At 44.6% G+C, this 13,247-nt stretch overlaps 2 protein-coding genes across 4 annotated transcripts in view; both read right to left on the bottom strand.

The window, feature by feature from the left end:
• Positions 1 to 237, bottom strand: part of LOC111863561 (partitioning defective 3 homolog) — a 94,880-nt gene extending 94,643 nt beyond the window's left edge. For both annotated transcript variants that reach the window (XR_004512917.1, XM_033751112.1), the window contains exon 1: positions 195 to 237. Coding sequence is in view for 1 of the 2 variants with exons in the window: in XM_033751112.1 (XP_033607003.1) it covers positions 195 to 222 (28 nt within the window). In the remaining variant the exon portion in view is untranslated. The remainder of the gene's footprint in view (positions 1 to 194) is intronic.
• Positions 238 to 575: 338 nt separating this feature from the next.
• The window catches only part of LOC111863569 (cysteine-rich protein 2-binding protein), a 17,768-nt gene continuing 5,096 nt past the window's right edge, over positions 576 to 13,247 (bottom strand). Inside the window, exons 3-13 of one of the 2 annotated variants that reach the window (XR_002842621.2) lie at positions 12,166 to 12,314; positions 11,232 to 11,386; positions 9,741 to 9,893; positions 7,660 to 7,836; positions 7,089 to 7,324; positions 5,826 to 6,069; positions 5,249 to 5,361; positions 4,084 to 4,289; positions 2,723 to 2,904; positions 1,771 to 2,057; positions 576 to 1,585 (exon numbers count right to left, since the gene is read on the bottom strand). Coding sequence is in view for 1 of the 2 variants with exons in the window: in XM_023849997.2 (XP_023705765.1) it covers positions 1,884 to 2,057; positions 2,723 to 2,904; positions 4,084 to 4,289; positions 5,249 to 5,361; positions 5,826 to 6,069; positions 7,089 to 7,324; positions 7,660 to 7,836; positions 9,741 to 9,893; positions 11,232 to 11,386; positions 12,166 to 12,314 (1,789 nt within the window). In the remaining variant the exon portion in view is untranslated. Of the gene's footprint in view, positions 2,058 to 2,722; positions 2,905 to 4,083; positions 4,290 to 5,248; positions 5,362 to 5,825; positions 6,070 to 7,088; positions 7,325 to 7,659; positions 7,837 to 9,740; positions 9,894 to 11,231; positions 11,387 to 12,165; positions 12,315 to 13,247 lie in introns of both variants that reach the window. The other variant, XM_023849997.2, reaches the window with a different exon arrangement.

The raw sequence follows: 13,247 nt of genomic DNA, 5'->3' as shown, positions 1-13,247 counted from the left end.
AAAAAACCTGGAGAAATCTGCAAAGTGAGGGAAGCGCTTAAGTTGGACTGTGAAGTGTAGTCTTCATGTGGTCTGCTAGATGTTTCACAGAAGTGCACTGCCTCCATCTTCAGAGTTGTTGCACAAGGCAAAGGAAGTAGCAAGCAAGGAGAGGCAGTAAGCAAAGTGAATGCTGTGGGGAGTCACACCCTTACCTTGTCTGCAATGCTGGGAACTGGTCATGGAAGGACTGGGGACAGCACGAGCAGGATCAGCGGCAACTCAGCGGACAGTGAGGATACACTGCAGCAGGAATAGGGAAAGTTACATTTCTGTATATACTATGCACAAAATATTTATCTGAGGAAATTCTACGACTTTTGTCCAGAACGTTTACTTTTCAGTTTGGTAACACTAAGACAAGCATGGAAGTACATGGTTGATCAAACGCCTCACAAAACACTTTATAGCAGCAAGAAAATATGAAAGCTATATGGATAATGGTGGTAAGAGACAAAAAGGATGGAAATGATTAGACACAGACAGGAAAGAAGAAAATGTGAAGGACCAGACAACAGCAAACACTGAAGACATGATGATATTTAATTTTGGCATTTATTGACACAAAACTGAGCAAATGTAATGTCTTGTCATTTGCACACAAATACTTAGCGTGTGTACTGATAGCTTCTGGGCCATGACACCACTTGTTCTGATAGGCGGGCTTCTGCTCTGCAGATGGAGAAAACATTGGCACTTACCTACCAGACTATGCGGTGTCATAACCCAAAAGAAAACAATATGAATTTCTCTCATATCTTACATACATAAAAATAATTAATAACTGCACTAAACACAGTGCCCTGAACTCTGGCATTCTCAAGATGCTAAGACAGCAGCCACACTTAACTTTCTCATCCCAAGAAGCAGACCAGTAAATCCAAACTGTACTCTCAAGCACTGCCATGTTAATGTATATGTGTAAGCTGAATAAGCTACAGCCTGGGGCCTCAAAATACTGAGAATAAAACCTCCCCATGAGACAAACACAACATTCTCGAGATTCAGAAGACAGCAACTAGCTGACTCCATCTTGTCACGTTGAAATGATGGAAACAGCCATAACAATCAAAAACAAAACTGGGAGGGTAGTATCGCTCTTTGCGGCATGGCCGTGTGACTGTTGTCGGACAATGTGTCTGTGCAGTCCGCCAGATATGGGCACACTCTTAAAAGGGCCTCATGTCTTATCATGACCTAGGGCCACGCAGTCTCAATCCGGCCCTGCCAGATCTATTTGTTCTTCACACCCATGTCACAACAGTAAACAGTAAAGCTACCCCTTTCAAATTCACTGTGCTCACTAATGATCCTGCCATCTGATGCACTATGCAGCCTGAGCTACTGGCAGCATTGTAACATAAACCATACATAATGAGGGAAACAGAAAATCTCAGTTGCTGTCAGAAGACGTACTCCAGTGATGTCCCGGAGACAGCTACTACACACACACAGGTTAACAGTCTGGTGACACTGAAAGTGTCCATTCTTCACCCCAGGAAACGGCTGCTTTTCCTGTCAATATCACAGCATGCAGTAGCTAAAACTTTAAAAGAAGAAAACCAATGATTACAAAATTAAAGTTCATTCCTATAACTTTAAAATGATAAAAAAGCTTTGGAATGAGGATTCAAATGGCATTCAAAACCTTTACTGCAACATCTGCAGTCCCTCTTGGAAGCTGCGGCTACTGTGCATATTCACATGAGGATGGAGTTAATCTGACAATACCTTGCGGTGCTCTCTGTTCGGTCCGTGGTACAGGACAGGAAACCAGACTGTTGGATTAGATGGAGGTGTGTTCCAAGCTTGCCTCTTGCAGATGAGTTTTCTGCTGGGTGGCTTCATCGACTGAGCCTCAGGAAGAGGGCGTGTTTGCACTCCTTTGAGTCTGCTGGTAGGTACTTGTCATAGAAATCTTGGACGAATTCTTCTACCTTGAAACCGAACTTCTGGTACAGGATGATTGCTGGGTTCGTGGCTGACACATGCAATGTCACATCCTTCCCCATGCAGGTCTGCAATGTGACAGTCCACTGACATCAGCTTACAGCAACGAACAATCATACCAGAGATGCTGAATCTTTGGGATCTGCTATTAGAGAATGCTTGGAGCAGTCTTCCTTGAGAAGCTGACAGTCACTCAGCCAATCAAGAAACTCTCCACTTTTTATGAACCCAAAGGTTCATTACCATGTTCACAGAAGCCCAACCACTGGTCTCTATCCTGAGTGTGATCAATGTAGTCCATACCCTCACACTCTATTTCTTTCAGATCCATTTTAATATTATCTTTCCAACACCCCATGTCTTCTATGCAGTCATGTTTGCTACTAAAATTCTATATGCATTTATGATCTATCCCCTGCCCTTCCATTACTCTCAATTTGATAACGCAAACAATATCTGGTCAGCAGTAGAGATTATAAAGGTTCTCACTCTACAGTTAACATGTCTAAAATGTATGGAGTATTACCTCAATGTCCCTATATGCCTTCAAAACACAATGCTGGGACAGCATTTCAGTCAGTCAGTTGGGAACACATCAGATTAGAAGTGATTTCGTCGGTGAGCAAGTTAGTGACACAGGCAGTTACTTAATGACTCTTGTCAGTGAGTCAGTGGCTCAGTCAGACAGCAGTCACTTGGCAAGCCATGCAGGACCCCATGCACCACAACTTGCCTGTATCAGGTGGTACAGCATGAATGTACCAATGCCAGCTCGCCGCCACTCTGGTCGTGTGAAGAGGAATGAGATATATGCCTCGTTCAGCCCCACGTCAGGCACCATGAATGCAAAACCCACCACAAGTTTCTTGTACAGGACAACGCAGCTGAAGTCCGGATACTGCAGACATTCTGTCACTGCACACACAAAACACCAGTTTCTGTTGGCCTTCACTGGGCTTAATTACAACATAGCACAAGATGTTACTACTGTCAAGCAAATGTAGGTGGTATGGATTAGCCTGACTCGATCGAATAGTGTCTACTCTTCTGCCTGAGAGCGTGCATAATTATATATGAAAATGAATGCACCATTTTAGTTGGTAAACATCACTGCTGAGCGATTATTCCTAAGCCACGCCCCCTGTACTCATTTACTTTTGCAGCTTTCCTTAAATACGGAAACTGACAGCATTCAAGTAGCGGTGCAATCACTGCACACTAGTGGGGGTGGAGTCCACGCGGCACAGCGGCCATCACTGCACACTAGTGGTGGGTGGAGTCCACGCGGCACAGCGGCCATCACTGCACACTAACTATTATGTGACATTATGGAGACAGTTTCTGAATAACTGTAGATGCCATTTCCATTGTCCCTGTCATGTACACAGAGCGTCAGCACAGGGGGCTGATTTACAGTCTGTCTGTCCCTTACAGACATGCTATACAGTGAATCCCACTGTTTGAGGTTTCTTTGGGCAGCAGGGTCTGAATATCAGATCAAGGAACGTCTTAAATGGAGGTCAGTTAACTATGAGATTTCTGAAGTTAAATGTTAAATGAGGGAAATTCTTAAATTGGGGTACATTAAGTGGGTGTTGCACTGTATACTCAACAAGCATGAATGCAACCTAGAAGTCAGTCTACAGGCACAGAAAGTACTCCATGCTACAGGGGGCCATAACATTATGGGCTCAGCAATGTAAGGTTAAATATTTTGAAATACTGAAAAATGTTTGAAACAAAAGTTGTAGGCAGATCTTTATGACACCGAAGTTTTTGTGAGAAACCCAATCTGAGCTTATGTTAAGTAGCAGTCACACTGGATCCACAAGGACTACACCAAAATTCAGCTTACACACACTATATATATATAAAAAGGGTAGAATTCCAGCCAATGCAACTATTTTAATAAATAACACAATCTTTTCTGCCTTACATGTTTCAGCCACTAGTGGCCATATTCAAAATTGGTGAACATTACCAACGGAATACATTAAGTTCTTACTATAACATTGACTTTCAAACCACACTTCTCCAAGATCACCATAAGTGGTTCAGGAGATCATGTCATCAAATGCAGACAGACATACTTACAGTCAATACCAGGGTAGAAAAACTCTTGACAGAGACTGTTAACAGAGGACACGTGCTGTGGACGCACGTAACTGTAGTCTATTGGGTGGCGTGGAGGTGGCTGCCAGTGTGGGACATTTCTGTTTGCCTTTGCTTGGACCTCACTCATCAGCTGGAGCCACAGGGGGGTAGTCTCCATGTCACGGCGGATATACGGCTTCAGGAGCCTGCAACGAGACAGTAAGGAAACTGTTCGGAAACTTTACAAAGAAAATGTATCAAGTTAGGAAATATGTGTAAACAATAAGATTTCTGGAGTGTCTGCTCTTTCGATTAATGACCTAAACAAGCGTGAGACTTGCTGTAAATGAAATATGTTTCACAGTTCTCTAGAACTTTTGTTCCAAATATTTCTTCTCTGATAAATGTTCATTAAGTTATGCTTCAGCTGTATGTCTGTTCCTGTTATCCTGTTCTACTGAAGACAGGAAAGTTTCCACGAACTTCAGTAAACTCAACACTATCAAATTTTAGGTACATCCATTTAGCAGTATTTGAGTTATTATTACACATGGACAGATAAGGTAAAGATAAGAGGTATTTTTTTGTAGCTTCCTGTTGCAAACACACTCACAACTGGCTTCAATGCATGCATAAGATGAAAAATTATGGGAAAGTCACCCAGGAGGCAGCACAGGTCTGCTACACGATATAATCCGCAAAGGGAAAACATTCGCCTAAAGTGAGATTATTTTGAGAAATGGTGGGCAGAAATTCATGACAGTCTTTACATTAATGGACTCTGTTTACTTTGTAAGAGCTTAAATGTGAACATACAGACAGACACACATCACAGTGGTAAAGTATGACTACTGTTATTGATCGCTTTATGCATGCAGCTATCCCTGTACCCATGTTCTCCAGAGGCTCTGGCTTCGAGTCTCTGGTGATGATAGCTTCCCTTTGATTGTAGGAGAAGGGAAAGACATGGTACTCTAGTCTCAAATTCAATTGGTACCACTGGTTGTTATCCTAGGGTTAAAATGGCTGGAGCATGAAGCCGACCATTCACCTGTCTCCTAAAGCTGAGGCTTGAAAAGCATGGCTCTACACCTACAAATGTGATGATTAATTAAGCAAGTGGACAAGTTTATCTTCTAACTTAATGGCAAAACAAATCACTGACCTGCGAGTGTAAGGGCTGCAGAAACAGAACGGCTCACTCTGCCCCATCAATCGTAAGATGAATGAACGGCTGCCTGAACTGGCCTCCTCTTCACGTTCAGAAACAGCTGCATGCTGCAAAACATGGCAGACTTACATCTACTGCATTCACAGTAGTTCAGTAGTTCAGGGTAGGCTATCCCCTGCTGCGGGTCTATAGGTCTGAGTGAAACTGCAGCCAACAAAGTAAATGGCTGCACATTTACTTGTCACAGATGTGGTACATTAGCTGCAGAAATACTTGCTGGCGATGTACAGGGTGCAAATCTAGTGGCACACTCAAAAACTTCCCTACATTTATGGGACCTGAAGCTTCATTACCGTGTTCACAAGAGATAGTGATTGGTCCTTGATCTAGATGAATCCAGTCCACACCCCTCACACCATATTTCTTTAAGATCCATCTTAATAGTATCCTCCTGTCTGTGCCAGAACTTCATATGTTTTGGATTTTCCAACCAAAAGTTCCCATGCATGCTACATACCCTGCCCATTTCATATACACATCTGTAACAATGTTGAGATGTTCAGTGTGTCACCTGGAATCTGTCTAGGATCCGAACATCTGCCACGTGACGCGCTGGCTGTGCTACCTCCCTGGCCCGTCGTCCAGGCTGGATGTCATCCAGATTGAAGAGCGGCATTCCCCGCTCACGCTTCAGCCGTCGCACACATAACTTGCGGTACAGGCGTCGTACAGCCCCAGGTACATCCCCCATGGATGGCACTCTACGAAGCTGGTTCAGCAGCTGCAGCTCTTCGTACTCACTCATTGGCAGGCATCTGCACATCGCATACATCTGATGATTATGGTCATACAATTTGGTAGATAGGTGCCAGTGTTGCATCCATCTTCAGGGTAGATACTCTGAAATGGGGGGGGGGACATGTTCCTCCAAAACACTGAGAACCACCTACCAGACTGCATGGTGTCACACTCCAGACAACCACGATATTCACCCACCATTCTGAGCACTCAAATTTCAAATCCCATTGCAAACAGCAGCTGACTGTCCCACGTACAGTGCTACTTCACTAGCCACCATCACAGTGCAACAAGTATCTTACCTCTTACAGGTTCACCTCTATCTATACAGGTATGGGCCACACCACCACCTGAACTCACAGGCAGCAGCTGACTGTCCCACGTACAGTGCTACTTCACTAGCCACCATCACAGTGCAACAAGTATCTTACCTCTTACAGGTTCACCTCTATCTATACAGGTATGGGCCACACCACCACCTGAACTCACAGGCAGCAGCTGACTGTCCCACGTACAGTGCTACTTCACTAGCCACCATCACAGTGCAACAAGTATCTTACCTCTTACAGGTTCACCTCTGTCTATACAGGTATGGGCCACACCACCACCTGAACTCACAGGCAGTAGTTGACAGTTCTCTTAGCAACTGAAACTGATACTGGTGTAACATCAACAGGAAGTCTTGCCTTTGTTACAGAAGCTTCAGTCTGGTTGCCTTCGCCCACTTTCCCCCCCTACATATTATCGTACGATATGTTGAGGCCGAAGTTTAATGCCACCTGCTGCGAATAACATGCACATGCAATCAACCGTACACTGTCTCCTTTACATAGCATGCCACACTTTGCATGTCTGTGTCAAAATACTGCCAACACTCACAGTTATGCTCCTAGTATTTGGACGAGCTTCTTCAAACATAACCTATTACTGAATGTGAGTGAAGCACAGTCCCTGTTAGCCTGACACAAACACACTGTTACAGCAACCACCCTGACCATGTTCTGCTATAAGCTACTAGGTCAAGACTGTTGATCACCTTGTGTCTGTGTCCTCATAGATGTCACTTGCAGTCAGCATGTGATCCCTGCTCTTCGTGATAGTGAACAGACTCGGCGACAGTCTTGGAGTGTTCTGTGGCTGTGCTCCCTCATCACTGATATACTCCCCTACGCCCAGTTCAACCTCATTGTCCACCACTTCCTCTTTTATCTCTTGTTTCACACAGACTAACTCTGTGGGTTCCATCTTCATCTTGGCACTGCTGCCAGTGTTCTGCAAACCAAGAAAGAATCCACTTCACATCTCAGCATGTGTTGAAAATAAATGAACATAAGCTACAATTTATGACACTGAACTATGCTGTTGTGACCCCACGCATTATGGTGGGTACCGCCATTCTGGAGGAGCAACACTGTCACACCCAGAAGAAGGCCATGACTCTTCACCACTGTGAATACCTCAGCCCTTATACACTGGTACCCTGCTGGCACTTCTGACATTATTAAAGCAACGTAAAACGGTGCCACTTAAATACCAGTGACAAGCTAAATACCATGAAAGAATGTCAACATGCTATCCATGCACAATGCCACAAAGATGGAACACACCTCTTGCTGTGGCAACAGGTCTGCCAGATCCCCAAAGCTTTGCGACGAAGGGCAGATGTCAGTGGCCTCAACGTCAACTTCTGCATCTGAGCATTCTTCATTCTCATCGGCAAACAGACAGTCGGATAGTGTCTCACTTGGTTCCACATATGCTCGAGAGTACATGTTGTCAGTTGCCTGGAAAAATAAGCACACAGTTGAGTCTACATAGCGGATGTAAGACAAAATGATGGCTCACTTGAAGTGGGAGACATGGGACATGCAGACAAAAATGGAGACACATAAACTACATAAGAGCACTTTGAGCAGCAAACTTTATATTCCTTGTAGCGTATTGCCAAGTGTAGCTCACTGTATTGGTAAGGTGCTGTGCGGTATGCAAATTTTAATACCAAATTAAAACCGATAATCCAATCCTGCACAGTTGCAAGCCCCCAGTGAACACAGTAGGGTATTGAGATGGCTGGGACAGCCATTTAGAATGCAGGACGTGTAGGCAGACCCACTGGCAGGTGGCTGCATTCAGTTGAAGGTTTCAAGAAACTGGACATTAGAAATTGAAGACAAAAGTCAGAGGATATGGACCAATGGAGAGCAACTGTAGGTAGAAGAGGCCAAGGTTCATCATGGCCTGCAGCGCCCATAGAAGGAAGAGGGGAGAAGTTGCCAGTATCCACCGAAGACTGGGAGCTTTGAGAATCATGGAGTCCATCCTGAATGTAGTTCTCTGGTTTTGCATGCTGCTGTTCCAGACAAGTATGGCATCTACAGCCAACCATTTACTTTCATCTACTCATACTGACTTACTCAGTTTATTTAAAGCAGCGAGTACCTCAGACCTTACAGTATCAAATACTAATAAAATTAGTGAATTACTGGAAATGATGTAGACAGAAGCAGTTGCGGCTTTAGTTGAGCTACTATCCCAGTGGAATTTGTCTCAGGGAACTTAAGAAAACCATAAAACCACTGTCAGGATAGTCAGATCAGGCACCTCCCAACACAGTCCACAAGCAGACACTTGGGCCAACTTGCTTGCTACTCAGTTCTTGTGTTGGCCATTCTGAATAGCGTGAAGAGAAGAAATAACGAGCATTTTAGATATGAGCTTCACTCAGCACTTGGATCATTACGAATGTTTCAGAGGAGCCAGAAGACAGAAACAAGCATGGATATGAGGAGGGAGGACTGGGAACAACGTCCTCAGCAATCCAATAGGAATAAAAGGATCAATGTAAACAATACTGGCCTCTTAAGAGATCATTTTAAAATTAAGCTCTATGACTGGGCAAAATCATGACATAAAGATAGGAAACAGATGTTTTGAAAATGTGGCACAATTCAGATATTTGGGAACAATGATAACAGACCGAAACCTGATTCAGGAGGAAATTAATAGGCGATTGAACTCTGGTAACACTTGCTACCATTCCGTCCAGAACCTTCTGTCTTCTCGTCTGTTGTCCAAAAACACAAAAATTAGAATATACAAAACTATAATTTTGCCCGTGGTTCTGTATGGGGGTGAACCTTGGTCTCTGACATTAAGTGAGGAACATAGACTGATGGTGCCTGAGAACAGGGTACTGACGAGAATATTTGGACCGAAGAGAGATGCAGTGACAGGAGGTTGGAGAAAACTGCACAATGAGGAGCTTCATAACTTGTACTCTTCTCCAAGTATAATTAGAGTGATGAAGTCAAGGAGGATGAGGTGGGCAGGGCATGTAGCACAAATGGGGGAGACGAGGAATGCATATAGGATATTGGTGTGAAAGCCAGAAGGAAAGAGACCACTGGGAAGACCAAGGCGTAGGTGGGTGGACAATATTAAAATGGATCTTAGAGAGATAGGATGGGATGGTATTGATTGGATTGATTTGGCTGAGGACAGGTACCAGTGGAGGGCACTTGTGAACACGGTAATGAACCTTCGGGTTCCATAAAATGCTGGGAAATTCTTCAGTAGCTGCAGAATTGGAAGCTCCTCCAGAAGCGCTCAGCTCCATGAGTAAGTAAGTAAGTAAGTAAGCAAGCAAGTAATGACTGGGCAAGAACAGGCCTCCAAACTGTGGCTTCACCTTCAGGAAAGCCCAGTTGTTGTAGCTAGTGTCCACTGCAGACATGCGCCCACTGGAGCACGATGCACTGGTGTCCCGCTCTGACCCTGCGTTGTTCAGCTCCACACTGCTTGTGTCATCATTTGCTGACAAACTTGACTCATCTGGTGTGACCTGGAATAGGGAACCAATTCTGTGCCACACACTGTTCATATCACATACGACAGCGGAACTGGTGACTCAGGGCTACAAATTGCAACACAGATCAGCTAACCTAACTGGTTCTATGCCAGTGACTGGGATTCAGTTTGTTTTGTGATTGCAGTCAACTGTTCTGCAGGGACACTGTTTTGTCAAAAAAAGGACATTAATACAGATTTTCTCAGACTTTTCAGAATCATTGCTGGAACAAGCAAAGTGCTTAGGAATAAAATGGTGACTGGTGACTGCCAGATTCCAAGGCAGTTATTATCAAACGAAATGAGTGTATGAAGGGGAGGGAGCTGTACGTGCCAGCTCGTGCATGTCACTTTTCTGGGCGAAACATCGAAACTGCCTTCCCCCCTTCCAGACTGTTTCAGACAGCCCGAGTAGCGACGAAGGAGTTCTCGAAACTGTGACATGCACATAACAGCAGTGTTTGGGTTGCAGCAAGTGCTATGAATAGTGAGTCAGTGGACTGCACTGTCCTCGTCCCTTGTCGTCTGCACTTGACTGAGCTGCAACTAACACAGCACTCTGCTTCACATCTACCTGTACACATGCCCACGCTACAGTGCGACTGACAGACTCAGAGTTCACAGCACTCTGCTTCACATCTACCTGTACACATGCCCACGCTACAGTGCAACTGATACCCTCAGAGGCAGTGTCAGCAAAAATCTAGGAGGGGAGTTTTTAAGTTTTGAATGAAGGGGAGGTGTGGGCAGGACTCCCCATGCTCAGCTCCTGTGACTCTGTTGGATCTGAGGTTCTCGGAGCAATGACTTTGAAGAGTACAGACAGCCTTTTGGTTGTAATACCAAGGCCACTGTTTCAGAGGATCATATCACCTCCATCTTCATGGTGAGAGTAAACCAAATGAGAAACCAGCAGAAGCAGGCAGAAAAGCTGAGCCCTGCTAGCTTCTTACTTGGCATCCACTTCATCACTGAAGATGAAGTTGGCGTTTTCTTCTGAAACATTGTGCCCTTTCAAAACTACATGCCATTACAACCAAGCAACAAATTCTACTGAGCACATTTCTTCTTGAGAAGTTAACATTTAGACAGGTACTCAAAAAATCCCCCACCTTTCATGGAACAGCCTGCCACTGGACAGTCTATATCATCCCACCAGACTTTTAAGATCCATTTCAATATTATTCTCCCATCTGCGTCTGGATGTTCAACATGGTCTCTTCCCTTTGGTTCTTTCAACTAAACTTCTGCACACATTTAGCATCTCTCATATGCATGCTAGACGTCCCACCAATCCCACCCTGCTTACTTATGACAGTTGCCACTGACTTACAATATGAGAGACATGAGCCGTATATGGGGACAACTCCTGAGAGGAGGTTCCTGGTGCTGGCTCCAGCACTGCATGGGTTGAGTCTCGACCCTTCAGCGGCGATGACACACTAAAATTCTTCCTTTTCCACCTTTTCTCAACACTCAACTGCACATCTGCAAGCCATAACAACAGCGATCCAACTTTAAACCAGTGCTCATTTAGACTGCAGCTTGAATTAACTGCATAAGTAAGTGAGCTAGACATCTGGGTTTGTGTGGCAAGGACAAAGAAGAAACTTGACACAAAAACCAGTGAATACATTGAATAAGAAGCAGGACAACAAAGAGTAATACAGAATGCATGCCTATATGGGGTCAAACAGCAGGATGAGAGGTGAAAGGTGAACTGGAAAAGATTTGGAATCAAGTGGCAGGAGCCTAAATCAGTGACAAATTTGCCCTGCTACATTTCTGGCTCCAAAGAAATACATACAGAATTTAAACATAATACACCAGAAGATAAATTAATACACAACAGAATAAGAAGGCATGGACAGTCCGACAGACGCTTCTGAATGTGAAACAGGAAGGAAAATGCCAACAAGATGACCACGATCAAGGTCGGAATGAGTCAAGAAAGCTGTCACACAAAAGAGAGAACACGGCAGGTAGTTGAGGGGGGGCTGTGGGAAGACGGGCAGGTGGAGAGGCTTCCACTCATAAAGCAGAAATGTCTAAGGAAGATTCTTTTATGGTGACTCTCTCAGAAGCTCTGACTACACAGCACTGCAGGGGAGGATGACTGCTGCAGAATGAACAGAACAGGATGTGGAAGGAAGCAGTTGTGGCCTAGCTTGCAGCAGCGTCCCAGTATCTGCCTGGACAGACCGAAAAACCATAAAAATGCCAGTAAGGATAGCCAGTCTCTGGGCAGTGACATAGAGACAACTCACGCCGCTGCATCAGAAGTTCCGGTTCCAAGTTCGCTGCCAGCTTCCACCAGCCAGATTCTCCAAGCTCTGCTGAGCCAGAAAGGAAGTAAGTGGGACTGTAGTGGGACAGGGTCCCTGACACCGTCCCCTTCCAACTGCGCTTCTTCTTTCTGCAACACAGAATGGTGGAGCTGCAGCAAGTGCTGTAGGCATGCCAGCCCATCAACCTCCTCCTCCCCTCATATGATACTGGGTAACCTCCAGTCAACACACCACCACCAAGTGGAGCACACTGAGTTTGCAGTGTCTATGGAGTGAATAAGAACACAGACAGGACACCAAGTGTGACAAGTGGAAAGCCTAGTTTACAATCCACACATGGTTATAAAATTCTGAAAGCCACTCACCACAACCAACCACCCATCACTGTCCTAGTAACACTAAAACCAGCCAATGTGAATTAGTCCCACCCATACAATCAGGGATTCGTAAAACCTCACAAGAAGGTATGTGAGATGTATTTCATACACTGTCAAACACAGGTCAAAAGGGCTTGTCCTGATTAGGTTCATCTGCATAATTTTCTGTCCTGGGAATAAATTAAAACCTCTGTTTACAATAGCAGGGAGTGTGCCTGTAGGTTCATAACCTGCAGAAAAATACAAGGAACTTAAGTCACATAACTTAGTGCCTCTCACCAGTTTCTGCAGAGTGGATGACACGTTTCACATGTTCAAAGCGTACATCGCACACACTGGTTACAGAATAAAAGTTCTGCGAGATACTGAAATTCAATAAAAATCGTCAGGGGCCGTTTCCAAGAAATTTGTCATTTTGTTTTCTTAGGGCTCTCATCTGAAGGAGCTAGAATATTCAGATTCACTGGGTGTGGATCTATGATGGATTAAATCTTAACTACTGAATACAAATAAAATCTGTTCAACTACTCAGGTGTCAGCAAGGCATATACAGGGTGTCCCAGGAGGAATGTGCCAAACTTCGGGAGGGTGTTCCTTATGTTAAAGTATGCCGATATAACCCAAAACACCTATGTCCAAAGTTGAACGGTTACGGAGATAATGGCCCGAGAAAAGTGTGGTCTT

Source organism: Cryptotermes secundus, unplaced genomic scaffold, assembly GCF_002891405.2.
Source record: "Cryptotermes secundus unplaced genomic scaffold, Csec_1.0 scaffold184, whole genome shotgun sequence".
Lineage (NCBI taxonomy): Eukaryota > Metazoa > Arthropoda > Insecta > Blattodea > Kalotermitidae > Cryptotermes > Cryptotermes secundus.
Note: the sequence above shows the minus strand (reverse complement) of the source record. Positions and strands in the feature narration are given on the sequence as shown.